The 27909-nt window shown below is 52.0% G+C and overlaps 2 protein-coding genes across 3 annotated transcripts; both read left to right on the top strand.

Annotated features, from left to right (window-relative positions):
* The first annotated feature begins 185 nt into the window (after positions 1 to 185).
* BSCL2 (BSCL2 lipid droplet biogenesis associated, seipin) lies at positions 186 to 16698 on the top strand. 2 transcript variants are annotated; one of them, XM_044448463.1, is made up of 11 exons: positions 186 to 390; positions 1625 to 2216; positions 6202 to 6283; positions 7987 to 8130; positions 9023 to 9157; positions 10182 to 10279; positions 11409 to 11550; positions 12264 to 12339; positions 13533 to 13610; positions 15300 to 15386; positions 16368 to 16698. In XM_044448463.1, exons 2-11 carry the CDS (start codon positions 2008 to 2010, stop codon positions 16526 to 16528), a joined length of 1212 nt encoding a protein of 403 aa, XP_044304398.1. In that variant the 5' UTR covers positions 186 to 390; positions 1625 to 2007; the 3' UTR covers positions 16529 to 16698. The 2 variants fall into 2 exon arrangements, with proteins under 2 accessions (XP_044304398.1, XP_044304399.1); XM_044448464.1 differs by lacking the exon at positions 15300 to 15386 and having other exon boundaries at positions 189 to 390.
* A 5868-nt stretch (positions 16699 to 22566) lies between these two features.
* LRRN4CL (LRRN4 C-terminal like) lies at positions 22567 to 27247 on the top strand. Its single transcript, XM_044448469.1, has 2 exons — positions 22567 to 22997; positions 25127 to 27247. The coding sequence occupies exons 1-2, from the start codon at positions 22991 to 22993 to the stop codon at positions 25993 to 25995; spliced, it is 876 nt and encodes a 291-aa protein (XP_044304404.1). The 5' UTR covers positions 22567 to 22990; the 3' UTR covers positions 25996 to 27247.
* The last annotated feature ends 662 nt before the right edge of the window (positions 27248 to 27909 follow it).

The following is a 27909-nucleotide window of genomic DNA, read 5'->3' as shown; positions in this document are numbered from 1 at the left end:
GAGGCAGAAGACGCGAGAGGGGAGGGGTGGCGGGCAGCTGCTCAGCCGGCGCTGGAGACCGCTCAGGTGTCCTCATTTTCATTCCCGCGCACCTCCAGTTGTGGCTGGGACCCGGGCGTCCAGTTAGCCGGCCCCCTCCCCGTCGTTGCTGAGACCCAGGTGTCCAGGTATCTTCATTAGCTGCTTGCCTCCTCGCTGTGGCTACGACCCAGGTGTCTAGCGGCTGCGCCGGGGGTGGCCGGGACCCAGGCGTCCGACTTCCTAGCTCTGTGCTTCCCAGGCTCATTTTGGGACGTGGAAGTCGTCCCACCCGGCTCTCTTTCCCCCTCATGCGGAGCCCAGGACCCCGACTCCTGCCGCATCCCCTCTGCATGACTCTGCGGTGTCCAGGTGTGTGTGGTCTACCTCTCCACAGGTGGTTCTCCCTTGTTAAGTTGAGATGGAATTCAGGTATTGGGAGTGTTCTCTCCTCCCCCCACCAAAAAAACCCCCAAAACCCCCCAAAAACCTCAAGGTGAGACTGGAACCCAGTGCAGAAACTTCCTCCACTCTTGCTATCAAATATGCATCTATTTTCTATTTTCCCTTTTCTATTTTCCTTCACCTGCGTGTGTGTGTGTAGCAGGGAAAGTCGAGAGCCTTGCTAGTTCCAGTTGTGTGTATTCTTTAATTAAATTCTTTAATTTAATGTTTAATGTAGTTCTGGCCAGCGTCTAAACTAGATGCAGTGCTTTGCAGTGGGTGGGTATAAACTTTAACATTTTAATGTCGAGTTACTACGCTCTCTGTGTGTTCTTCTCCAAGGTCCAAAGCATTGTTCAGTCTTGATCCTTCTGTGTGCCTGAAACCTCTGAGTGGAGATGGTTGGGGCCCTGGCTGAAAAGCGGTAGATCAGTTCAGCAGAAATCCAGTAGAAAACTTCTGATTCTCCGTTGACGAAGGCAAGCAGTGTGTTTGTTTTCATGCTTATTTGCCTGGCCAGTGCCAAGGTGGTGCACTCCTGTTGCATCTTTGGTGCCTAGCTGTGAAATGGGACTTGATTATGTTTAAGAGTGCTGTGCATCTTGCTGCTTAAAATTATAAGTTTTTAAAAAGCCTTTTTAGTGATTACAATTGCCCATAGGGGGCAGTGCTAGGCATGGATCTCAACCCATGGGCCCATACAGTTTTTATTTTTATTTTATTTTAAAGCACAAATGGCTTTAAAATAAATTGGCTCTCCCCATTTAAATGACCAGACTGGAGAAGTGGAAGTTGCAGTTCTACATTCCATCCCACATCCTGCTTGAGATTTATATGTCCAGAGTTCTTCCATAATTCACTGGATCAGTGGCACTATTTTAACCCTTTTGTGCTTGCGCTGGTTCCCTTCCCACTATTTGCAGTTGCCACAGCTGCTTCTGTGGCCCCCAGTAGCATGGCTGAACTCACACAGCGGTGAAAACAAAACAACTTTTTGCCTGCTCCCATTAGAGAGGCACCGATGGGGTGCATCCCACACCATTTTGGGAGGCAGTGACCCCCAAGCAAAATAGAATGCCCCCCTCTCGTGGTTCTGCAGTCTGGCTTCAACATGATAAAGACGGTACTAACTCTGGTTTTGTTCTCTCTGTGTCCCCTCCAGCTTGCGGTGCTGCCGAAACTGCAGACTTTCGGATTCCCAGGAGAACGGAGTGCTAGACTCCGTGGCCTGTTACTCGCCATGTTCTGGAGCGACTGATTCCCTGGGTGGCCGTCTCTCCCATGGGTGCGAAGAGCCTTCGGAAAGCCAGAAGGCGCAGATGGGGCGGCTGGCGAAGCCGGAGCCTGTCTCTCTTCGCTGAGTGGGAGGCCTGGTTTCTCTCCAACTAGGTTCAAGGCGCCTTTTTTTACTAGCCTCCTCATTGCGCAAGGAGCCGCTGCTGCCCTTCCAGATTTCTCCCAGTGCCATCGCAAGGAATCTTGCTGCTCGGTGTATTCTCCCCGCCATCGGTCCTCTAGAGTTTTGTGTTGCCTTCTGCCGGCACCATGTCGGGGAACGCCGGGCCCTTCCTGGTGTGGGCCCAGGAAGTGGCGGCGCTGCTGATGCTGCGGGTGCGCCGGACCGTCCTGCAGACGGCCATTTTGCTCTGCGTGCTGCTGCTGCTGCTTTGGATCTCGATCTTCCTTTATGGCAGCTTCTATTATTCCTACATGCCTACGGTCAGCTACGTCAGCCCGGTTCATTATCACTTCAGGTCAGTTGCCGCGTGGGTGGACGGGGCGGGAGAAGCCGCCCTTGCTCCCTTGAGCGATCTTTCGGGTTCTCCCCCTGCTGGAAGTGGGTGGGTGGGTTGCTGGGGAAGAGAGGCTGCTTGGTGGTGGCTCCCTCGCGTTGGAACTCCCAAAGCGTGTGCTGCTGCTTTGCGGGTCCTGAGCTTTCAAGCAGCCAGGACAGTTTTGGATACTCAGCAGCATCTCTGTCGTCATCTGCTTGTTTTAAAACTGCACAGATAAACTGGTGCTTTGGAGGTGGGGAAAGAGGCACAGAGGGGGCATCAGGCCTAGGACAACTTTAGTCCACGTGTCCCAAATCTCCCACTCTGCTGGTGAATATGACTTGGAGTTGGTGAGAGCCAGTGTGATGTCGTGGTCGAGAGAGAGGGGCTGGGACTCGGGCGATCTGGGTTCTACTTCCCGCTCAGTCATGGAGCCAGCAGGGTGACTGGGCCAGTCTCAGACTCTCAGCCCAGCCTACCTCACAGGGTTGGTGTTGTGGGGATAAGACCAAGAGCAGGGGGAGAGAAATGATGTAAGCCATTTGAGTTCATTGTAAGAAAGCTATGTTTCTATAGTGGAACCAGCAGGAGCCGGAGGTCAGACTAGATGGCTCAGGAGGCCCCTTCTGACTTGCTCTGTTTCTATGTTTCTAAAGCATTTTCTCAGAGATAGTTGCTGGATTTCAAGTGATCCTAGGTGACTAATCTTGGCATGGTAGAAGGAAAGGGAACCTCAGAGGTCATCTAGTCCAACCCACTTATAATGCAGGAAACAGGATGCTACGCCACCGCCGAGCCTCTTTGCAAAGACCCCTTCTGGTACGGTCTGTTCCCCATCCAAACTTTGTACCATCAGTCGGTGGTTTTTACTGCTTCTCTCAAATTCCCTTCCTTGTCCTTGCAGCCTGCCCTTCAGAGAAGCCCTTCCCCACCCTGATGCCTGCCAGGGGAGTCTCAGCGCAACATCCAGCCCCCATAAGAAACCTGCTGCTGGGGAAGCTGAGCCTTGCAGTATTGCACCTTGGGCAGGTGCTGGGTTAGGGAGGCTTCTGCAGAGCCAGAGAAGAGTTGGCTCTTCATCCTTCGGGGTGGGCAGGCAGAGGGTCTTTGGCTCGTTCGCCATAGTTTGGCAAGGATTCCTGACCCCCAGTTGTTCAGGAATCCCCTCAGAGAATGACTCCAGACATCTGCCTTAAATGAAACCACAGAAATCAAGCAAGTTAGGTTAAACTGGAGCAGAGTTTGGGGTGGAAGGGTTGTGAACTTTGTTCAGATTTGGGACTCCAGGCGGATTCCTGGGCTTGGAATTCCTTCCTCTCTGGGTGCACGGCTTTTGCACAGAGTCCAGCCTGGACAGAAATCCCACAACCCCGAGGTTTGCCCACCTTCCATTCTATATGCCAGCAGTTCAAAATGTGAAAAATGCAATTGTGTCATCTCTTCAACCTAAGCATCCCAACCTCTTTCGAACTTTCCTTGTGTGATTTTGTTTCTGCTCCCCATGGGATGCATCCTGGACACCTCCAGGTCTGATGCTCTCCTTCAGCTGTAGCATCCGGAGTTAAAGTTTTATCTGGGCTTGATTGCTTATGTTTTCATGGGAAGTAAAATAGACAAGGGTTGCAATATACACACTGCTTTGTGTGCCTGGTGATTCTGGGGAATTCTGTGATTTCTGGGGGAAATATTCTCACCTGAATGTGAGGAAAAAGGGGTTTTTCTCTTAGGCTGAAGTCGTCATACATTAGGGAATATGGATTCCCGAATATCGTGGGACCGCCTTCTAAGTATTCAAAGGGTTGAACTATAAACTTGCAGTTTTCTCAATATTTTCCTTTTAAAAATTTAAATCCAGCCGATTTATTGCCATAGTCTGTGATTTATTTAGAACTTTTTAAATAAAGTCCACTACCAAGGTCTCAGGACGTGATCAGAGCATGTGGTCTGGAGTTCGGATTCCCAAGCATCCTTTTAGTGAATTTTTTGCGAAATGTTTCACCACTGGAAGTACATGTTCCTCTCTCTGCGCCAAAGGGGATTTTGCTAACCGAGGATGGTTGAGAGGGTGTTGTGTGAGTTGTGAGTTGTCTGCCCCGAGAGGAGGCCACCCACGGGGTTCCTGCTTTAGGTGTGGTCCTGCCACCTCCGTGTTTTGGCCTCGGGGTTTTGGTCTCGCCAGAGGCGGAGATCCGGCCCAGGCGGATCCGAAAGGGCACCGGCTCGGGCCGGCAGTTAATGGAGAGAAGGCAAGGAAGATGTTCTGGGACTGGGAGCTTGGGACCACGTGGCCCCCGAACACTTTTAACTGGAGAAGCCGGGGACTGAAGCCTGGACTTTGTCCATGCAAAGTGAGGACTGTACCGCTGCATCTGGTCCTCTCCTCTAAACACAGAAGAGTTGTAGTTCTTTCAGAGGTGGTCAGTTAACTGTTGCCAGGATCGTATCCCTTCCAACTGCAGGGGGAGGTGTCAGCCCCTGAATGTGCCTCCATGCAAAATTATGATGCCTTGAAGATGGAAAACTTGGTCTGTTGTGTAGTGTCAGGAGGAAATCTGGGCTCCAGAACCCTGAGATGCTAGTTGTCTACTGCGGGGATTTTCTCTTGGTGGTTTTTGTATGGAGGGGGCAAGTAAGCCTGAGCGGCTGTCTCACCCAAACATAAGTTTATCTCCTTGCTGAGAATTAAAGCCCACGTTTCGCTGATGTGTTCCCAGGACCAAAGATCATGTTGGACTATCAAAACTAGAATTCTGGGGGTGGATTTTCCATCTTTCAAGAAGAAAGGCTACTAAAACTAAAAGAATAATGTTTTTTCTTCTTGAGAGTGTGGGAAGATGTGAAGAGAGTCGGGTTTGGAGGTTGCAATACATAGGCCGTATTTGTTTATAATTCTCTTGGCAACTTTGCTTGTTTTGCTCACTTTAGTCCGTTCTGTTTATATTAGCTTTTTTTCTATTCTACATTTTCTTCTGTGTATTTGTATATGTGAAGAAAGGGTAATAAAATTGATAAGAAGGGACTGAAACCCCTACAAGGAAGTTTGAGGCTTTTTATATTTAGGAGGAGGGTAAGGGGGGGGGTTTTGCTGTCAAGGTTTCAACTGATGCATGGTTTAAATCTTTCTTCTTCAACCTGGTGTGTTCTAGAAATGTTGGGGGACAACTCCTTGGCTGTTGGCCACTGTTGGTTGGGCAGATGGGTGTTGTAGTCCAAAATAGGAAGGGTGCCATATTGTGGACGGCTAGCGTGGGGAAAAATGGATGGGGAAATAGTCTTCCGTACCCCTCTCCTCTGTCATAATATTTGGGTTTTCCTGTCACCCAGTTTCATGGAGTGGCAGGAGATTAAATGGACAGAAAAGGGTGGGTTTTTTCATGCAAAATTTGCTTGAATGACCGTATGGAAGAACGTTACCAGCTGATGGAGAAGGTCTACCAGATGTATTAAGGTCCTAGCCGTTGAAAGCATGAAAATTTAAAAAAAAAATAGATTGTAGCGCTTCTGCTACCGAGTTTGTTTGTTTTTACTTTGGTTTACACCTACAAAACTCTGCTGGCTTTAAGTGGCTCCACTCACTGACTGGGTTTTGAACTTCTTTGGCTTGAACCCTGGCTGGACGCCTTCCCAGGGAGTGCTGGCTGTCAGGCGACCGGTAGGTGTGAGAAGCAGACGGCTTGTATGTGACCTTGGCCCCCACGGCCATGTTGGACTAGCCAAGCCGCTAGTCCAAGCCAGCCGGACTCATTTTTCTGGAGGCAACGGCTGCCGGGTCTCCCATGGCTGGCAGCATCCCACCCAGTCTCCGGGGGAAACCGAGGCGGGAAACGGCTTTCACATGGGGGGCTCCCCGGCCTCCATGGGAAACTGGATGGCGCCCGCTGTTACTTGCGTTGTGTCTGTGATCTTTGTGGCTCTTCGTATTCTCGTTGTGATCTTTCTGGGGGCAACCTTTGTCCTTTTTCAGGACAGACTGCGGCCTGCCGGGACCGGAGCTGTGCTCCTTTCCCACTGCCAACATTTCGTTCGTCAAGGACAGCCGTGACCAGGTGAGCGGATACGCGATGCGCTGCCGCGTTTTAACATTCCCCGCGCTGCATGATGCGCTCTAACAAAGGTTTTCAAGCAGCTGCTGTTGCGTTGACTTAGCTCCAGCTTGGGGAAGGTGCTGTTGGCAAGATTCAGGTACTTCAGTCGGTACAAAACAGAGCTGCCAGGTTGCTTACAGGGGCCGATCATTGTTCTCATAGAACGCCGGTCCTCTGCCAGCTACACTGGCTCCCAATGGAAGTCCGGGCCCAATTCAAGGTGCTCGTTTTGACCTATAAAGCCCTAAACGACTTGGGACCAGGATACCTGAAGGAACGTCTCCTTCCTTATATGCCCTCATGCCCCTTAAGATCTGCAGGAGAGGCCCTGCTCTGAGAACCCTCCTTGAGGGAGGTACAGAGGGTTTTGACTCGGAGGAGGGCCTTCTCCGTGGTGGCACCCAGGCAATGCAATATACTCCCCAGAGAGGTCCGCCTGACCCCAACTCTTTATTCTTTTCAGCGCCAGATGAAGACCTTTCTATTTACCCAACATTTTTATAACTAACTGAATAATTTTAACAAAATCAAGGATATTTTATACAGTCACATTTTCTTTTCCTTCCTTCCTTCCTTTATTTTTGAATTGCTATCATTGTTTGTAAAATTGCTTATATTGGATGTTTTCATTGTGTTTTATATCGTTGGCTGGTTTTTTGGTAAGCCGTCCTGAGGCTCGGGCAAAGGATGGGATAGAAATGTTTTGCATAAATAAGATGCTACTTGGGGACTCAGAGATGAAACAAAACTATCTTCTCCCACCCCACAGTTTGTCCAAACATCTCAGTTAGAAATGTGCCCCGATATCAAATAGATTAAGAAAACCATTAAAGACTCACCTGTTCACCGTGGGCGACAAGGAGCAGCAGGTAGATGAGCGAGCAAAGTGGTGAAAGGGGGACAGCATCAAGTCCATGCTCTGTACCAAGCAAGGGACGAAGTGGGTTCCTCTTGCCACTGAGACTTACAAATTTGCACCTAAACCAAGATTTCTTTGCCATGGCGCTGTGCCCTTCCTCTGCAGCCTTGCAATTAAATCCATGAACTTTACGATCCAGTTAAATAATGCTGTTTGGCTGCCTGCAGCACACCTGCCAGCATGAGGCCGTTGTGACTCAAAACGAAAGGCTGCCTTCCCACACTTCCCACAGGCCAGTAGCTACTTTCCAAAGCGAAAACCTTTCCCAGGAAATGTCTCGCTGCTTTCTTATTTTTCAGGAACTGTTCCGCTTCATGCTTTCCGTAATAACAGTGATGAGAAGCTCAGTATTATGTGAGCTTGGCAATTTCAGAGCTGCAGAGGAGCGATTTTCAGTGTATCCCACAGTTTTTTAGGGTGAAAAAATCTACTTGTGCATCAACTGTCCTTCGTACCTTTTGCATGTGCTTTTCTTAAATTCAAACTGTGAAAGGGAAGCCTGTGCTGCGGTCTTTAAACTTTTACAAGTATTCCTACAACCAAGTCGACCTCATGTAACATTTAAATGACATTCTCCAGTGTGATGGCCTGTAGCACCCCAAATTCAGGGGATGAAGGGCATCCAGGGGCTAGGAGGGGACCCCCAGAGAGTGCCTTGCCCAAGGGACCCCCAGAACACAGGGCTGCCCATGCCACCGGCTCCTCGCTCCCTCCTCTTCCTCTCCAACATGTCCTCTGCCTTCAGGTCCTCATGTATGGCCAGCCGTATCGCATCTCGCTAGAACTGGAACTTCCCGAGTCGCCGGTCAACCAGAACCTGGGGATGTTCATGGTGGTGATCTCTTGCTACACAAAAGGCGGGCGCATCATCTCGTCATCGGCCAGATCTGTATGTCTGGAGTCCGGGGAGGTGGTGGGCGGGCACGGCGAGTGCAGCCAAGTTGCGGAGGTTTTAACCGGGAGCATGGCGGAGTAGGGCCGTCCTTCAGGGAATATTCGCAAATATTGGGGTTCATGCCCAAACGCGGACGGCATGGAAGTGTTTGGAGCGCCTCCGTTGCAGAAAGGGAGATGCGGCGACTCTGGCTGGTGGGTTTTGTGGCCCATTGGCTGCATTTTGGAGGCAGCGGGGAAAACAAGCTGTTCCATGTTGTTCATATGCAGCCTTTTAAATTCAGTGCCCTTCAAGGGTGTCAGACTATCATCCCCAGCTGGGAGAGGGCTCAGGGGAGCATGGAACAGAGCTTGCCAAGAACATCTTTGATTTTCTGTGGTGGCCTTCAATTATAGTCAATCAAGTCCGCCTTCGAGGGATCACGGCCCTCGCAGCTTTGACTGTGCAGAACTCCGAGGGCCGGATCATAGAACAGAAGAGTTGGAAGGGGCCGTCAGGTCCACACCAATTCACACCACCCCACTCAGAGGGCTGTCCAGTTTCTTCGTGAATGCCTCCAGTGTGGGAGAGCCCCCCACCTCTCCAGGCAGCTGGTCCCACTGTCGTGTTGCTCTGGCAGTGAGGAAGCTCTTCCTGATGCCCAGCCTGACTCTGGGTTGTCGCAGCTTGACTTGATTATTCCGTGTCCTGCCTTCTGGCATCCTTCCTTTGAGGGAAGCTCTCTGGGACCTGCATTCCAGTGGTGGGTGGGCAGAAAGTGCCGGCATGTCTTCGCTTGCGGCTCTTGCCACCCGTAGCAAAGGGCCCTTTGGACGAAGCAGCGGCAGATCAAACTGGGTGGCCTCTGTGGTGGTGATTCAGCTCGTCCCTTCTCTCCCTTGGCCAGGCCATGCTCCACTACCGCTCAGGCCTCCTGCAGATCCTCGACACCCTGGCTTTTGCCAGCCTCTTCTTGACCGGTTTCACGGAGCAGAAGCAGATGGTGGAAATCGAGCTGTACTCGGACTACAAGGAAGACTCGGTGAGCAGCGTCTTGCTGGTGTCGCGTCGCTCTCCGAGACGGGAATTCTTTTGCAGGCATTCTCCCCTTGTCTCTCTTCCCCCTAATCTTAAAGGCAGTTTCTCTCACTTGGGAAATGCCCCTTTTAACCCCCAGTTCTCCCTGAAAGGGCTGCGTGCATCCGATGCCCACTTCCCAGTTTTATCCGCCCAACAACCCAGCAAGGTAGGCTTATACTCAAGCAAGGATCTAACCCCAGATCTAAAACCAAGAGGGATGGGGAGACCTTTTGGACCACAACTCCCAACAATGCTTGGTTGGCGTATCCAATAATGAGGGCTCATGGGAGTTGTGGTTCGAAAGGATTTGAAGGGCTGCTGGTCCCCTGTGCCACTTCTCTGTTCGTCCATCCATCCATCTTAGAATCAAATGCTCGGGACAGATCCAGTCCGCCTTGTCTTACAAGCTGCCTTAAAGGCAGCCTTCCTTGGCCCTCTGGTTGTGTAGGAAGCTGGCGGCTGTTGTCCCAAGCATCTGGAGGGCACTGCATTGGCGGAACCTGGCTTGCTGTTGTTTAAGAAGACAGTACCAGATGGATCGTAGTTTGAGAGTCCATGCATCACGGGGAGGAAAGGGAGGAAGATGGGTATTGTGAGTGTCCTTACCAAGGTGTGTATTTCTCCTTAGGGTTAGCCATACGAGCCTCGTGAAAGCCTGAGAGCTTCCCAAACTCTTCTTGCAACTGAGTTCTTGCAAAGATGCTTGGGCAAAGCAGCTGAGCTCTTGCACAGTCGGACAGCACAATTGCCTGCCGAGCTCTGGCGAAACAGAACCTTTGCTTTGCTTCAAACAGCTGCCACCAGATATGTGGACTAGATTAGATTCAAGCAGGGTGTTGGGCGTGGGGAGGAAATGGACCCTGATGTCACAGGAGGCCCGTCGAGACAAAAATTGTGTGGGTGGCACATGGGGAGGCGTTCCTTTGCAGCGAAGCAGCCTTACAGTCTTCCGTCGCACGGTCTGAACAACCGATCTTTCTCTGTAGTACACGCCCACCGTTGGTGCCGTGATAGAAATTCAGACCACGCGGATCCAGATCTATGGCGCTTACCTGCGCATTCATGCCCATTTCACCGGTCTGCGGTAAGGATGGGACCGTCCAGTGGGGGAAGCTGTGGGGGAGGGAACTGGAGGACTCAAATTAGGATTTCGGAGGAGCTTTTGGAACCCTACCATGTGCAAGATGTCGCTCCTTAATCCTTCATTTAATAATTTTGCCCTTTGTTACGTTTCTGTACCACCGAATGCTGAACTCTCTGGGCAGTTCGCAGCAGTTGATAGACATGTGTATTTGCAGGAGTACGTATGCAAAGCCCGGCACCAAATTCCATGGTGGATCTCACGCTCCGTGTTCGCCTGCAGCGTTTGCTTCCAAACCTGCACCGGCCTGAAACAGACTCCCTTGTCCTTCCCCAGCCTTGGCTGCCCCGATAGTGTGAGACTACAGGTCCCATCACCCTCAGCCAGCCATCGGTGGGGTTGATGGCAGTTGTAGCGCATCGACTAGCTCTGTCTTGCATGCGGAGAGGAGGCAGCGGCTCGTTCCCCTTGTTGGTGGATTTGGTGGATGTGGCAGGTGCCTGTCCTAACGGGGTGACCTCCAGAGGGGTCAGAGGAGCTGGTCTTAATGGTGCCCGAAAGCATCTCCTGCCTGGGGGTGTCCGGAAGGCGCTTGTGCGGGTCTTGTAACTACGCAGCTCTCCATTTTCCTGGCGACGTGGTGGAAAAGGGCGTGCACGTCGGCCTTTGCCAGCTCGCCCTCTTCCGTTTGTGTTGGATTACACACCCATCATCCCTGGACTGCAACGCCTTCCCTTTCTGGCCAGTATCTTAGACCGGGACTTGGGAGACCTGGCTTCTGGTCCCCGCAGAGCTCTCTCGGTGATTTTGGGCCAGTCCCTGACCCTCAGCCTAGCCCTACCTCACAGGGGTGTTTTTGCGAGGATAAAATGGAGAGGCCACCCATGCAAGCTGCCCCGAGTCCCTTGCAAGAGGGAGAAGGGCAAGATATAAATCTAAACGGGGGGGGGGGGAATCGGCATTCCTGGGATGTCAGTGCCCATCGTCCACAGCCCCCTGGGACTACCCTGCCCATCACCTCCAGCCAGCTCGGGCCTGGCCGGCCACGCTGTCAGGAGGGCAGCATGAAAGGGCCTAAACAGCAGTTTTCAGGGCCTTCTAACCGCCCCCCTCCTGCTCCATCTTCCCACAGATACCTTCTCTACAACTTCCCGGTGACGTCTGCCATCCTGGGGGTGGTCAGCAACTTCGCCTTCCTGAGCGTCATCGTCCTCTTCAGCTACCTGCAGTGGATGTGGGGCAGCATGTGGCCCAGGGAGCCCCTCTCCGTGCAGGTGAGGGGCGAGGACGGCGCCCTCTTGGGCCACCCGTCCCCACAGAAGTGAGAACGGTCAGGCCGCCCCTCTTTCCTCGCGTGTCCCGTATCTCCCCAAGAAGCACCCACCTTCCTGGGACATGCTGGGCCCCCGGCTGGCCACGGCCCTTCCCCAGCGCCCCTCCCCGTTCTCCAGGCACCGGATCTGGTCCAGCTTCCCCCCGATTCAAGAAGGCTAAATCGCCTCTCGGATTGCCCCGGCGCTTGCCAAGTCGGGACAATCCAAGCCACTAGGACTTAGCCCCGCCCCTTCTGCCCTTGGCCCCGCCCACCACCGGGATGCGGCCCCCAAGCTTCTCCAGATGGAGCGGGGCCCTCGGACCGCCGCACGTTCCACACCCCCACTCCACATGAAGCCATAGCGGGGTTTTGAAGGAACGGGGCCTACGGATGGTTGGTGCGCTGACAGAGGGCCTCCCAGATCCAGGTCGCTTGGTTGTGAGCTCCCTGGGAGGCTGAAGGCTGGCCAGCCACTCGCTCTCAGCCTCACCTACCTCGCAGGGTGGTTGTTGGGAGGAGAAAAATGGAGCCGTGGCGACAGCCCTGAGTTCCTCCTCACAGGAGGGCAAAAGGCAGGGGATAAATACCGTCTCGTGAGAATAACAACACCCTGAGCCCCAGAACTGATTCTCGTTTCCTGTCTCTCCGTTCTCCCGACTCCATCCTGCATAGCTGTCTGGCCGGGAAAGACTTGGAGCAGCGCCACAAGCCGAAGACGGGCATCGGCGGGTTGTGGTCCCCAAAGAAGGTAACACCGGGGCAGGGGTCCTTCTGGGGGGGTGTGAGGAAGGGGCAGCCCTCCAGGAACGGTTGGACAGAAGCCCCAAACTTACACAGTTAGGCTTGCTCCCCGGCTGATGCGGTACCCAAGTTGTATTGCTGATCCAAAGCCTTGTGGGACGATCCAAAGAACGGTCTTAACCTGGGGCCGAAAGGCCAGCAGCCTGAGTTCTGCCCCCAAACCCGTTGGCAATTGCCGCACAGATGGCAAATGAAAAAGACAAGCTGCTGCGAAGAACAAGTTACACAAACGATGGCTTGGCACAATATCTGAATCTGGCAAACCAAGGTGACAACCCTCTTTCTTCCTCTGGTGGCTGGATGAGCGTCTGAAACTGCAAATCTGAAACGGATAGCTAACAAAGTGACTTTTTAAAGATCATTCACTTATTTTATTTCCGTAGTGTCCGGTAGCAGAAGCCCTTGGGGTGGTTTACGGCAATGAGAAAAGAAAAACCTAAAGAAAGTTGAAAAATAATTTAAAACAAGTGAAAACAGGGTTACTGTAAGATATCGGGACCAGATATGAAAAATGGCATCAAAATGCCCTCATACACCTGGATATAAAAGATAGTCTTAACCTGGCCTTTGGGATCAGGTGGGTGTCTCAGCAGGAAGATGATTCCACAGCTGCGAGGCCACCACCAAGAAGGCCCTCTCCCTCGTGGCCTCTCTTCAAGCTTCCCTTGAAGGACACTTGGTGGAAGGTCTCACGTGGGGATCGTATTATATAAGCAGGTTCATACCAGGAGGAAAACTCCGGCAGGTATTGGGATCTTAAACCAGCATCCAGTGCAAGCAGGACTGAATTGGTCTGACGTGCTTCGATCTTTTGGTCCCAGGAATTAACCTGTGCTTGGGAGGTTAGGCTTCTGCGAAACCCTCCGTGTGGGTCTGCCCCCCGCCCTCGTCTGTTGACATGCCATTTGCACAAATGGCAAGTTGGCCTGTTTGTACTTTTTGGAGGCTCAAACTGCGGCGCTGCTCACAAACCGTGCCTTTGGGGCAGCTTGATCTTCAAATCCCTTAAAATGGACACACAAGGAGAAGAAAATCACAGCGAAGACCTCAATTTCCAGGCCTGACATTCATCGGCCTCTTTTGTCGTAAGTCTGGAGGCAACGGCCGTGGTTGTCGAAAGCCAGTTTATTTCTTCCGCAGGCTCAGATGAAGGGCAGATTGCTCCGCCGCAGATGGAAGAGGTGGGGGCTTCCGAAGGGGAGTCGCTGTCCCAAACAGGTATGTGGATTTCTCTTTTCAATTTCCTTTTGTCTTTGGCTGGGTATGTCAAATCTTTTTCCACCAAAGGGCCAAACTTCATTTCAGAGAAGCTCGGGGGCCGCATCCCATCCCATTCTGGTGGGATGCGAGGCCAGAAGAAAAAGGGGAAGGGACTGAAACAGCGGCATAGTTTGGCTCATTATTTTACTTTTTCAATTTGTGTGCCGCTACACTAGTTCACACCCGGGCGCTCTCTGCTGCTCACAATGCATAAAACCACACGACATTCTAAATTCAATAGCACGAACTCGACAGCTTCAATACATATTAACAACATAATCCAAATGTAAAACATAATATATAAAATACAAATATTACATAAAATATCAGAATAAAACAATGTAAACTGAAATCAACAAAAGCCAAAAATAGAGACCCTTTAAAACCAAATTGCCATTGCAATCAATTGTTGTAATAGCTGGAGAAAAGGTTAAATTCTCCCTGGCACCAAAAAGCTAGCGGCCATGGTGCCTATTCCAAAGCTGGGGTGCCACCACCAAGCAGCCCCTATTTATTTATTTATTTAGCGTATTTCTAACCAATTATTGTACATCTCTGGGCGGTTTACAATTAATCACCCAATATATACATCATAATAACCCACGGCTGAGGATAGAAACATAATTAAAATATTTAAACTTTAAAATACTGGGTAAATAAATGGTGTTCTTGCTTGCAGCCACACCTTAGTGCAGAAACTCCAGCCCTGTAGGGTGCTGTGGAAACAGCATACAAACCGGGGAAACCTCTTAGAGATTGGAAGGGGATCAGGCCATGTGAACGGGCATAGCTATTTAAGAAACTTCAGAGGGCTAGTTTTGGCCCCTAGACCTGAACGTCGACAAATCCACGCTGCCTGTTACTTATTCCCTTCCTAACCAGCGGTCACGGCTGTGGTTTTCCCAGTTGCAATGTATGGCTGTGAAAGCTGGACCAGAAGGAAGGCCGAGCGCCGAAGGATTGAGGCCTTTGAATTGTGCTGGAGAAGACACCTGCGAGTCCCTTGGACCGCAAGGTGATCCAACTGGTCAGTCCTAGAGGAGATCAACCCCGACTGCTCTTGAGAAGGCCAGATGCTGAAGATGAAGCTCAAATGCTTTGGCCACCTAATGAGAAGGAAGGACTCCCTGGAGAAGAGCCTGATGCTGGGAAGGATTGATGGCAAAAGAAGGAGGGGACGGCAGAGGATGAGGGGGCTGGATGGGGTCACTGAAGCAGTCGGCGTGAGCTTGAGTGGACTCCGGGGGATGGTGGAGGACAGGAAGGCCTGGAGGAATGCTGTCCACGGGGTCAAGATGGGTCAGACACGACTTCATGACTAGCAACAACAATAAACCAGAGGTCAAGGCCCCGTTCTAACTGAAACATCTGGAAAGACAGCTGCTTTGAACAAACATCTTGTACTGCCTCCAGTTTAAGTCTCTCCACCCGGAAGTGCCTCTTCCTACACTCCTTCGCATTCCTTTTGCCTTGTCAAATCTGCTGCAACAGGCTTGATTCCCTGCTTCATTATATCAACAATAGACTCGAGTTTTCCACGTGTTGTGATGCCTTGATCCAGATTTGAGTTTTGGCTCTTGGCAGCAGTTCACACAGCTCTGGCCACAGGCTGGTTTCCGCTCACGCGTCGCTTCTCCTCCTCCGTAGCGGCAGCAACGCAAGCCAAGAACCGCAGCAGGTTCGGAAGACTCGAATCCAGAACTGAATCCAGCCTGGGGGAAGGAGAAAACGAAGGTAGGCAGCGGTTTGGAGACCTTTGCCAATCAGAAATGCAAAGTACGTTCCTTTTGGCATCTCGCATGGGGCTCTTGCCTCCTCGTTCTAAAAAGACAGACTGCCTCTTTTTTGGCTTTGTTGCTGTCAGACTGGGTTTTCAGCTAAAATATTTGGACATTTTGCGTTTGGGCCTTCCTCCATCGGTGCCTTCAGTTCTTGGCTTTCAATTCTTCCTTGCGTTCAGGATGAAAGAGGTTAAAGAACAGCAGTTAAACACATTCAAAGCTTCATGAAAAAACCCATCTGGACAATGTCTTATTTTGAACAATAATGTCTCTGCCTGTTCATGGAAGGACATCAAGTTATGCAGCGAGCCCGGCCTTGCTTGGCAAGGGGCTCCAGAGGCCAGGAGAGCCCCGAAAAATTATATAAGATGTAATAAAATGGTCATGCCACGTCTGACAAAAGGTCCGTTTCATCCCGCACTCGGTCCACACTGCTCAGGAGAAACCCGGAGGCAGGACAGCAGAACAACCCCCTGCATCCTGGCTTTGCTGCTGGAGTTCTTATATCCATGAGGACTAGTTGCCTGCTTCTCCATGACTTTGTCCGGATTGGCAGCCATCGCTCCCTCCATTGGTGGCAGAGAATTTCCCTTCGTCGCCATGTGGAGAAGTCATTCGTTTATCCCAAATCTCTTGTCCATCACGGGACGACCCCTTTGGGTTCTAGTGTTCCGGGACAGGGAGAAAAAACCTATACTCGTCCTCCACTCCATGCCTAATTCTGCACGCCTCTTCCGTATCTCCCCAAATCAGCTTTTTCCTGAGCTGCTGCAACCTCCTCCCGCCGCCCCAGAGGTCCCCCCTTCTCGGTCCCCCCGTTGGGATAACGCCGATCTTTTCCCCCACTTCCCTCCCCTCTTGAGGGAGCTGCCGGCCGGCCCCGGGGCGATAAGAACGGCCAAGCTGACGAGCATCTCTCTCTCTTTGTGCGCAGAGACCGAGTTCGAGTCGGTGGACGACTCGTCCCTGCTTTCCGAAGCCAACTTCCTCTCGCCGCCCCTGGAGTCGGACCCCTCCGGCCTGCTGCTCCCGGGGCCCGAGACCCTCCTGCCCGGCTCGGAGCTCCGCCAGAGAAGCACGTGCGCCAGCTCCTGAAGGACTCGGGCGCGACCCCCGGGCTCTCCTCGGGGGGCTTCCTCCGCCGCCGCCTTCCAGACCCGCACGGCTCCGAGCTCACGCGTACATTCCAGGCGCCGCCTCTGCCCACCGCACGCCCTCCTCGCCCGGAGACACTGTCACTTAAATAAAAGTACCTGCTAACCAGACCTGCCGGTGTGCAGAGTTCCTGTGGGTCCGGCTGCGTGCCACGGCGTGTTGTGCGTTGCGTTGGGCCCGTTCGCAGCCGTTGGCGTGTCCTTCATCCCGTCGCGATGATCCCGTGGGAAGTTGCCCCTTGGCAAGGCAAGCCAGGGGGTCGTCTCTCGCCTGCTTTGCCGAGGCTCGGGCAAAGAGTCCTCCCTTTCCTCATCCCTCCTCATCCCGGGCTCCTCCAGGTGCTCTGACTTCAGCTCCCATGATTCCTGGCAGTTCGGCTTGCCCGCCGGAAGTCGGAGCCCCACACATCTGGGGAACAGCAGGGCGGAGAAGCCTCTTGGCCCATGGAAATCTTTATCTGGCCACGTCTACACTTTTCGAGCTCCCAAATAGTTTGCTCAGATGTGTGTGTGTGTGTGGATATAGGTGCTGAGAAACATTTGCAATCCTAAGGACTAGGAACTTAATGATGATTTTAGAAAGCTGGGTTCTTTAGAACTGTATGCTGTGCTAGTTTTCTGTACTTGCAGCACTTCTGCCAGCTGCCTAGTGAGTCGCTTTGAGCCAAAGAGTAGAGATTTACCTTGAAGGAGGGGAAAAGTGCTAAAATTCTCAATACGCCCAACTCCAGGTAAAAACAGCTTAAATTGTATCGGGATTTCTCGGATGTAGAGATGTGCTATAGCATTGAGGGACGGTGTGTGCGCTGTTGCATACATAACTTAGCTTTCTGAATCTCTCTGAAACTTTCAAAATAAGGCAAGTCTCTAGCCCTCTTGACTGAAGCAGCATGGAAATAAGTTGGGGAAGAGACTTGCTGGAATCTTCAGAAGCCAGAAAGGACAGAGTAAAACTGCAGGTCTGGGCGCATCAGTGATCAGATTAGCAAGCCCAAAATAATTTTGCTAAATAATTTGCAAAGTGGGATCCTTGGCAGGTCTATTTCCAGTTGTGGGCGGGAGACGGGTTGCCTGGGGAAGGCTCTCTTCGTGTGTGTGGGTGCTTGTCCTCCGTCCTGGAACGCACACGGAAAACTGGCTTGAACCGCCCTGGCCGTTTACCTTGGGTGTTGCCTGCTGGGGTTTTTTTTTTTTTAATGAATAGCATTTTTCCCGAGAACCCGCATATGATCCATCGGCCTTTGCTTTTTTTATTTTGCAGTTTAACTTGGAGTGGAATGAAGGGATGCTTTTCCAAGAAAGAAAGGAGAGCCGTCTGCATTCCAGAGGCGAGGAGTAACCCACATGTAATTCCGCCCTGGTGCCGGGGAGTGTGGTGTGTAGGCCCTTTTGCTCCTCCGCCCCCGGAAGGGTGCACCCCCTCGTGTCACATCTGCACTGTGCTGTTTCCACCGCAGTGATGTATGGAGGGCACATGTTCTCCCACACCACCTCGCTTCCCATAATGCTTTGCTGGTGCTCCTAATTTTGGTGAAAGGGGACGGGTGTGTGGAAACCTCAGAATGCTAGCATGGGATCTCTGTTTTCCGCTTATTGGAGACCTGGCGAGGAAGGCCGAACGTTTTCTAGCTGTAGCCGTTTAAAAGCCACACCTTGTCTTCAAACTATTTTTTGGATAAGAACTTAAGAGTTGGAGAAGGACCATAGCCCTTTGAGTCCAGTAGTAATTCGATTCTATTGTATTTACATTATATTCCCCTTTTTCCCGCAAGGAACCAAAGGTAGCTGATATCCTCCTCAGTTTTTCCTCACACCAACCCTGCGAGGTAGGTCAGGCTGAGGGTTTGTGACCTGTTCAGTGTCCCCCAGTGAGCTTCATGACTGAGTGGATACTCAGACCCAGAACTCCTCACTTTTTCCCTTTTGTAAGAAACCTAAACGATCTTACAGAATTCTCCCTCTTTCATCCTTAAAGTGTTGGACTGTGATTATGTCTTGTGAAAGCTAAGTGGCATCTCAAACCGGGTTCAAGTCGCCACTCAGTCATGAAACTCGCTGGCTGACTTGGGCCGGTCACGGCTCCTGAGCTAACCTACCTTGCAGGGTTGTTGTTCTGGGGAGAAGATTGAGAGCAGGAGCAGGAGAAAAAAAGGTAGGCTCAAAATGTAATATTGCTGCTTAAAAATCATTCAGCCACTTTGGCTTCTCCTGTCTCCTTTCCATACATCCAGCAGCTGAAACTTGGGAGATTCTGTGCCCCTTACTCATAGAACGGAATTCCAAAAAATTAATGATTTGCTCTATGAAATCATCCGTCAGCCTGTTTGCCCAGTAATTACTAAGCTTAAAATTCTCTCTTGGGTTGGCCTGACGTATTTCGCCATCTGAAGCAAAGGAAAAAGCCTTTCCTTGCTCCATGCATAGAAACCGACAGCCGCTGCATTTTCTCTCAGGGCTGGTAATGGGGTGCCCTGTTTTCCCCACACCAGAAGGCCAGCGGCAGCAGAACCAATCCTGTACTCTGCCTAAATCTGGGGAGCGCCAAAAAGGATCGCAAGTTTTACAGGTCTTTTGTAAACAGCATGGCACACTTTTAAAAGGATTTGTTTCGAAAGCATGGTGGAGGAGAGAGAATTTAGGGGGCCTGGCCCCCCTAGCTCACCCCACCCCGAGCACAGGTGTGTCGGGGGCACAAGCCAGACTACTTGACCCATCCTCCTGTGGGATACGCCCTCCCCCAGGCATCTATGATCCAAGCTAAAAAATTCTCCAGATGCTCTAACCATGTCTCAAACATTACCTGTCTCTTGTGAATGCCAAAAATTCTGCCCTCAAATAGCCATGTTTTCATTTATGCCTCATTCCCTGCCCACTTCCTTGCCGACCGAAACCTCAGCTCTCAGGTCCCGGGCAAAGTGAGCATTTTGCACGTTCCCCAAGCCAAAAACACAGGCACACGCTTGCATTTCGGCATGATGCAAGCCCCAATGGAATTTGAAAGGTGATGGCTTTTAGTTTCTGCAGGACTAGCATTTTGCAGAATGGAAATGACATGTACAGGATGAGAAATGGGTGTCGTTTCATCTTAATCATGCTAACGGACTGTTCTAGGGTTAATTCATAGTCATCGAAAGCTTTTCATTGTAAAAACTGCCTCTGCCCAGGAATGTTCGTCTCTGCTGAGTAAGAAGTTGATGAACGTGAGTCAGCAAAAGTTTAAACAAAAAGCAGGCTTTTTCAAAAACATTGCTTTAGTTCTATTTCCTTCTAAAATGTAATTAATGCTTCCCCATCAAGGAGTCATTCCCTGCTGGCCATTTTCTAAATACTTTGGGCAAAGGCTTAGTCACTAAGCTTGTGTTAATCAAGCTGCTCTTTTTTAAGAAAAGGGGGAAATTCACTTTTTTCTCAGAGCCTGGATTTAAAAAAAAGAATCGCAGATTGCTGACAAGAGCTGGGTGAATTAGGAACAACCTAATTTGAAATGTGGGATGCAGAAAGAGTTTCTAAATTTAAAAAGCCTGCCTAAGTGGGAAGCTGTGCTGCTTGTCAAGTGACAGAAAATTCCATTTTTCAACAGCCCTAGATTACGCTGTTTCTTCAAGATCCACTACTGTGAAGATTTGTATGTGAATATTTGCTTTTAGGTTAGGAGAAATGCCCCCCTCCTTTTTTTTTTTTTTACAGAATCTGATGCAGGCAAGGGTACCCCTGAGCATGCACAGAGTCTCCCCCCCACACCCCAGTAAGCACAGAACAAAATGCATTTAATTCGAAAGACAATGGACTTTGCAAAATATCTTTCCCTTCTAACACGAAGCCGGTGTTCGAAGCTGGTGGCAGACGATCCGTGCCGTCACGTCCCCCCATTTCAGATATCTTTCTGCACATATTAAAGCTGCAGAAGGCAAAGTTCTGCCTTTATTTCTCATTTTACATTTTGGCAGCAAGCAGACATGGCGATAAAATTCTTGCATTACAAGAATCGCCAAACGGATGCTCAGAATGTGGCTTCCCTCAAAGGCTGCCGCCACCTTGCAAAACCCGTTTGCTTTGGTCTTGCGCGGAACGGAACAGGGTATCAAATGCCGTAGGGAAGTGGTCAGATGCAGATGGACTACGACATCCATCATTCCTGGCCTGCACAGCTGTGAGGGATTGGGCATGGGAGTCCGATCACCTCCCATCGGCTGTCCTTTGGTGATCGAGGGGTCCACGGCCCCCGGGGGGTGTCGCCCGAGTGCCATCCCTTGAGGCATTACGAGACTCGGACTCGCCTCGGGGTCCCCCCAAATCGACTGGCACGAGGTGTTCCCTAAAATGCAATCGGCGTTGAGATGTTCAGGTCCTCGGTGACGGAGAAGTCCTGAAGGTCCCCGATGGAATGCACACATTCCCATCTTCCCCTGACAGGAAATAAAGCTCCAGCTTGAACTGTGGCTGATGGGTGGTGTGGGAGGGGGACCCATGAAATATCACCATTGAACCCTGAAACCTGGTCGCATCCCTGACCGATCTGGTGAGATAGCACCCTTGCGCGGAAAATATTTGGGGACATCTATCGAAAGAGTGTCTGTTTGGATTGTAAAAGTATCAAGCGTTCGGTCTTGAGTTTGAAAAAACTTCTAGAAAAGAATCCCAGCACAGCAGGTCTTCAGGATCAGTGAGGGCGGATTCGCTGCCTCGGTTGTTCAGCTGTAAAATGGGAATGGAAGCATTTCAAAGCTGCAGGAGGTCATCCAAGATCATCTTAGCCCCTGAGCCAGATGGAAGATGTCACCGTGTGGGGAGGAAATGTTGTCTTCTGTTACGCAAAAGCAGTTAAAAACTAATAATAAGCAACAGCAGGGCAGCGGTTGCTGCAGCCTTAGTTGTTTTGCTCCGTCTGCTTAGAAACTGGCAGACGCCTTTTCTTCTTGCGACTCTTCTGCTTTTCCAGCAATTTCATCAATCTGTGAGTATGCAGGACTTTTCTCCTTCTCGTCATTTCCCTGTCAGCGGATGTGACCTGAAATCTTTGGTCCAGCTTGATGATCCACCCATCAGCTTTCTCTGTGTCACAACAGGGAAAATTTCTGCCTGCATGAATCGCAGTCGGGGGAGGGGGGAGAGCTTCACAGGTTGAACATCTGCCTGTCCTGCAGCTGCTAAACGCATAGCAGCCTGAGGTGGGATGGAGTCACTCTTTTGTTGTATCATTGGGCAGATGAGAAGTATGTTTGGGGTGCCTCCTCATCACACTCGAACCATGGCAGGGCTAATGGGAGTTGTAGTCCAGCAAGGCTAGAGAGCACCGGGTCAGGGAAAGCTTGGGAATTTGCTGCCATAGAATATCTTGATTTAAAAAGGGAGATTTGACCAATTTGGGGAGAGAAAGCTGCTGGCAACCAAAGAGTTGGTGTGCCTTTGTCCACCAATTTTTGGGGATTTTGAGGGTGCTGTCACACGCCCCGTGTGAGCGTCTGGGAAAGGATGCTAAGACTAGAAATCCTTGGTCTGATCCAGCACTGTCCCGTGCAAGGCTTGGACCTCAGTTCTTTGTCTGTAAAATGGGCGCAAGAATATTCGCTGCTGTGAAGAAAGGACGGGCGAGGACCTCGCAGCTTGGGGCAGGCCGGACAGTCCTGGCTCCACTCCTGATGGAAGAGGGCCTCTTTTCCCCAGAACTGTCTGGCGGGATGCTGAGATGGGTGGCGGAGAATGGATGAGTGTACGCGGATCAAGCGCAGGGCTGGGCCAGCACCGGAAAAACGGTCTGCAATGTGATGAGTTTCCTCTATCTTGTCACCCATCCAGAATTAATCCTTTTCTGCACTGGCTTCCCTCCACACCACACCTAATCCCTCTCTCCCAGCGAACGGGAATTACTATTTTTTAAACGTGGTTTTTTGGCGCAGCCCAAGAGGACATGAACAGCCCCTTATATGGCACTGTTTGTTTTCTTTGCCGGCACCTGCAGCCCGGGGGGTGTGGTGGCCCCGCTTGAGCAAGGGGGCTTTTCCACCCCCCGGCTGCATTTTGCTGGATTCTCACTGGCTGGGCCCGGCTGCGAAGGAGGGAAGGAGGGATGAGATCATCCCCCTAGTAAGATATAAAAGTTTTTTCCCCCGCAGCCGTCTGAGAAGCAGCGGTGTGCCGGCAGATGCCAAGAGAACCTGCCGGCCGGGCAAGACGGCACCACGGTCCCCTCGCTCGGCAGCGCCTGTCTCCGCTCGCTAGCTTCTGGAGCCCAGTGACTCTGGACGCTTCGCTGCAGAAGAGAAGTCTCTCTCCTCCCTCGAGGGTCCGGCTCTTTCAGCTCCCGGCCACAGCCTCGTCTGGATCCTGAGCGGTGGTCCCGGAAAGCCCGTGTTGCTGCCTCGGTTTGCTGCCCGCTGAAAGCTGACTCCCCATTGCTCTGTGGATGCCAGGTGAGTAACAACCTGCGCCGAGAACTTAATCTTTCACCTGGCCGTGGCGGCACATCCGGGCCAACTCCACTGCCTTCCCACCCTGGTTTCGGCCAAGCCAAGATGCTCGATTTGCTGAAAGGCACAGGGCTGGGACTCGGTGATCCGGGTTCGAGTCCCCCCTCAGCCTGGAGCTCTCGGGGTGACTCTGAGCCAGCCACAGACTCCCAGCCCAGCCTGCCTCACAGGGTTGTTGTTCTGGGGATAAGCTTGCAAGCAGGAAGAGACTGATGCAAGGCACTTTGAGTTCTTTGGAAGGAGAAAGTGGGATATAAATCTAAGGCAGTATCCAGGACCTTGTTTTATCCCCACAGCATCCCTGTGAGGTGGGCGAGGCAGTGAGCTTCGTGAAAGAAGCCCTTCCTTTTGTGTTTCCCGAATCAGCTTTATGGGACAACCCCTTTGGGGTCTAATATGTTGGCAGAGGCAGAAAAAATGTATTAATTATATTTCTATATCACCCAACAGCCGAAGCTCTCGGTTCTCCCCTCTCTGCTTCCCACACCACTCCTGGGTTTGCCTACTGCTAGCATCCTCCCTTTTAGCAATTCCAGATTTCAAAACCTTTCCTCGCAAGGGAGCCGCACCAACCCTCGATAACGTCGCTTGCCTTTCCTGCATGTTTCCAGCCAACAATGTCCTTTCTCAGGGCTGGCAACCAGAATTCACCATGACAACCAAAGTGTGAGTTGCACCCAGATTTGTAATAACTAAAGGTGCAATTCTATGCATGTTTAGGTAGAAAGCCAGTGTGGTGTGGTGGTTAAGAGCGTGGGACTGGGACGCAGGCGATCCGGGTTCGAGTCCCCGCTCAGCCATGGAGCCAACTGGGTGAACATCTTCTGGAACATCGCCATAACTCTCCAAACCCCGAATTATGTTTCAGTGGATGTACTAAATGCATCGGTCTGGCTGACGATCTTAACTGGGGGTTATTTTAGGGGTAGGGCTTATATTACGAGCATCCTGAAAAATCATGCTAGGACAGAGAGAGAGAGAGAGAAAATAGAGGACTTTCTCTTGTGTTGTTCCGAAGTCCGGATCGTGCGTAGCTGCAACGGGTCTCTGCTTTCTGCATTTAGTAGTGGGGGTAAGATGCATTTTTTAATCTGGCTTTTTAAGCTGCTTTGGTTTTTAAGCTTGTTTTGTTATGTTTGTTCTGATTGTTGCTTGGTTACTTGCAAATTGGTTTGTCTGTTAACATAAAGGCCCTTGCATAGGCGATACATAAGCCACCAAATTGCTACAGGCGGGAAAAGCTGTTTGTGTCTGCAATTTGTAACAGGATAGCAAACTGGAAGGAGTTGAAGACTCTGTTATGCCCAGCGCAGGGTTTGAGTACATGATCCTTGCCTTGTTCTTCGATTTGGGAGTGTCTGTGTTCCCATTTGCGAGACCGGGATGCAAAAATGGAGCTGCTATTTGCAGGAGTAGTCTATCTAAGAAAAATTGGCTGCTCTGTAGTCCGCTTCAGTGCTTGAATTACAGGGCAGCACAGCAGAGCGGGCGAGAGCCATTCTTGTGACTGCTTCGATGTGGCCAAAACAGCCCATCATGCTGCTCAAAGGAGGGCACGGATCAAGCCGCTGGTCATCTCTCTCTCTGCCCCCCCCCCCGCCTTGGAGCGGGGTCATTTCTCCACCCTCTCTTGCAAACTGCTCGGACGATCTTTCCCATCAAGCTTGTCTAACATGCTCATATTTCTCGGCAACTTTGCTACAACTGCTTTAATGCTCCATCCCCGCAATCCGGCGCGCCCTTCCGATGTTTCGGACTACAACTCGCAGCATCCCCGGCCAGTGGTGGGCAAGACCAAAGGCGAAAGAACCGGGGCCACAGGGAGCAGCCTGTTTCTCTGAGCGCGCTCAGCCCCGGGATGCGGAAACTTCCCCCATGGGAGGACGAAAGGTGGAGAGGTGGGAAGCCCCCGAACAATCGGGCCAGGAGGACGAGGGTGACAGGACTGATCTAACCTGAAGGTTTGCAGCCTGCAGTTCGAGCCACGTGAATTAAGGCCGTGGCATAAAATCCGCGGACTCTGAAAAGCTGATTCCGTCTCCGTTCTGCTTTCCCTACCCCTCTTTCCACAGGAGCCATGCAAGCCCCGGCGCTGTTCGTGGTGGCGGCCTGCCTCTTGAAGCTCTGCGCCCCCGGCTTGGCGACCAGCAAGGGACACCCCCTGCCCGTCCCACTCAAGGAGGGCCCCTTCTTCCCCCGCCCCGCCGGGAGCCACGCGCCCCCCGGGCACGGAGAGCGGCCGCCGCCGCCCACCGCAGAGCCGTCTTTCGGGGACTACTCGGAGGAGTACGACTACAACCACCCCCCCACCAAGCTGCACACCCCGGGCCCCCCGCGGCTCTCACCCCCGCTCTGCGACTATGACTTCTGCCAGCACCTCCAGGTGCCCTGCTCGGAGCTGCGGAGGGCCAGCGGGTGCCTGTGCCCCGGCGTCAGCGGCCCCGGCGTGGCCCCCGAGCCCCCGAGCCTGCGGGCCATCCACACGACCGAGACGGGGGCCAGCGCGCATTGGTGCGCACCGCTCTCCACGGTGGAAAGCTACCAGCTGCGCTACCGGCCGGCCGGCGGGGACTTCGTCTCCGGCCCGGCCCTGAACAGCACCTTCCGGCTGACGGCGGTCACGGGCTTGTCGCCCGGCCAGGAGTACCTCTTCTGCATCGTCGCCTCCAACTGGGCCGGGTCCAGCCCCACGGACGACGGGGGGCGGGAGCACGGGCCGTGCCGGGTCGGCCGGACCCCCTCGCGCCAGATGCCCTACGCCTATGTCGCCGCCGGGCTGGCGGCCGCCCTTGTGCTGCTGGTCGTGTCCGCCCTGGCCTGGCATTTCTTGTGCCGCAGGAAGAAGCGCTTCCCCCGGGGGTCCCTGGATAACATCCTGGAGACCGAGCCAGGCCTGGAGGGGGCGGCCAACAGCTCTTTCCGGAATGAGGAGCAGCTGTGAGGGGTCGTCCCAGCTCGCCTTCCTCTCTCCCGGGCTGCTTGCAGCCTTGGCCGGCGCCTGGTTGGACCCCGAGGAAAAATCGGCATGCAGGGCTAGAGGAGAGTGACTCATTTGGGGGGCCGTTGGCATCCCCCTAGAAGTTGTGAGGGAAAAGAGCACCCCCATTTGGGGGATCTGCCACAACTCCATCAGGTTGTGCAAGCTGGAGACTGGTTCCCTGGAGAACACCAAGCTTGCCCTCCATGGGGGAAATGTGGGTGCCATGCCAGGCCCCGGTTCTGGATACCTGTGGGCAAGATCCGCCAGTCCATGGACCCCAACCTGCCCCTAGGAAAAAGGAATGGAATAAACTCACCTTCCTACTAGCAGCTGCACTAGGACAAGTACCTGATCGAGTCACCACGGACACCAGCAGCCCATGCGAGAAAAACTCGATGTATTTTAGCGCTGCGTCATGTCATGTCTGATCTCCCGAAGAGCCATTGAAGAGAGGCTGTGGCACAAATGATGTTTATTTATATATTTATTAGAAGGGTTGCATTTAAGAGAGTAATAACACTGAGGTACCGAAGAAGCAAGCTTGGAGAAGAAAGCTGTGGAGAAGGGGCGGAGGGCTAGCCGTGTGACTCGGTTGCAGCGAAAAAATGGGTACGGACGTTTATGGACTTGAGCGCACTTTGTCGGATGGAGGGATGTCTCCACCCGGATGAAAATGCCAGGCTTTAAGATGTCAACCCTGGGAGGCTGTCTGATTCCCTGGATGAGCAGATTTTGGCCAGCTTGGACTTCCTGTCCTGCCACCTTCCCTCCCTTGAATCTGTCCTGCCTGAGTTTTTTCCAAAATCAGAGGCTCTCTTCTCCCCGTTCAAAAAGGGCTGCCCTTCGGAAGCAAGTCCTTCACCGACACACAGAGACACTGGAAATTATATGTATGCCGTGCGTTTTTTTGATCTGAGGGTAGGAGCACTGGATTTTTTCAGTTCCATTGGAAAGACTCTTGCCCAAAACCTGGAACGCATCGATGGAAAGGCCGTTGTCCATCGTCTGCTGATGGGGTCACCCCCTGTCCCCTCCCACCTACCCCGGTTAGCAGAATTTCCAACACTGATTCCAACAATCTTGAAGTGTGTCCTTCATCGGAGGCAACTGGGAATAATTCTGGACCATCCCGGAGGGGCGTGTACCCCAGAACTGCGTAAGGTTGTTAAGTGAACATCTCCAGAAGAGAATAAACAGTTAAACTGTAATCACATGATGTGGCTTGGTCCCTATTATTTATTCCTATTGTTTGTTGTTTGTTTTCCATCCTACCGGATCGCAGCTGAATCATGGGAACGTGGTGGCTTGTTTTCTGACCCCCACGTGTCAGCGCTCCGGGGCGGTAGCAATATTTCCATGAGCCGGCTGTCCTTGGCATGGAGGGCTAAGAATTTGTTGATCGGTGTCCGGGAAAACCCAATGCTTTCCAGATGTGTGTGTTGGAAGAAAGGATAGGAACATCTGGAATGGGAGTGCCTACCGCTCGCCTTAGCTGGGACTACATGTACCCAGACAGGTCTTGGGAAACATGGGGGTGAAGGGCTGGGGAATGTTTTGGCTTGGCTGTCTGTCCCGAAAGCAGATGTGAAGCAAAGTTTCCCGGCTTGAGTGCCGTTCCGCATTTTGCTTGCATTCTGGATCGCAAACGTGCATCAAAGCAATCCCAACCCTTTTGGAATGCGAATTCCACACCTGTTTTCTCATGAATAACAACAACCCTGTGAGGTAGGCCGGCATTAAGCCAGCATTGCGGTTCAAGGGAGGCTAAGTGAATAGTGGCTTCCCTAAAGTCACCTAAGAAAGAGGCAAGAGGGGAACTGGGGGCTTCCTCAGTTCATTTAGGCTGAAAAAACATTTTGTCGTGGGACAATTGTT

This window comes from Varanus komodoensis, unplaced genomic scaffold, assembly GCF_004798865.1.
Source record: "Varanus komodoensis strain SLA01 unplaced genomic scaffold, ASM479886v1 scaffold55, whole genome shotgun sequence".
Classification (NCBI taxonomy): Eukaryota; Metazoa; Chordata; class Lepidosauria; order Squamata; family Varanidae; genus Varanus; species Varanus komodoensis.
This window is presented reverse-complemented; position numbering and strand designations above follow the sequence as displayed.

Excerpts from the sequence above, each read along its gene's own strand:
- BSCL2 (XM_044448463.1), top strand. The coding sequence starts at position 2,008 with ATGTCGGGGAACGCCGGGCCCTTCCTGGTGTGGGCCCAGGAAGTGGCG. Across the intron at positions 9,158-10,181 it reads CGGACTACAAGGAAGACTCG|TACACGCCCACCGTTGGTGC; the intron begins GTGAGCAGCGTC and ends CTTTCTCTGTAG. Across the intron at positions 12,340-13,532 it reads GGTTGTGGTCCCCAAAGAAG|GCTCAGATGAAGGGCAGATT; the intron begins GTAACACCGGGG and ends TTTCTTCCGCAG.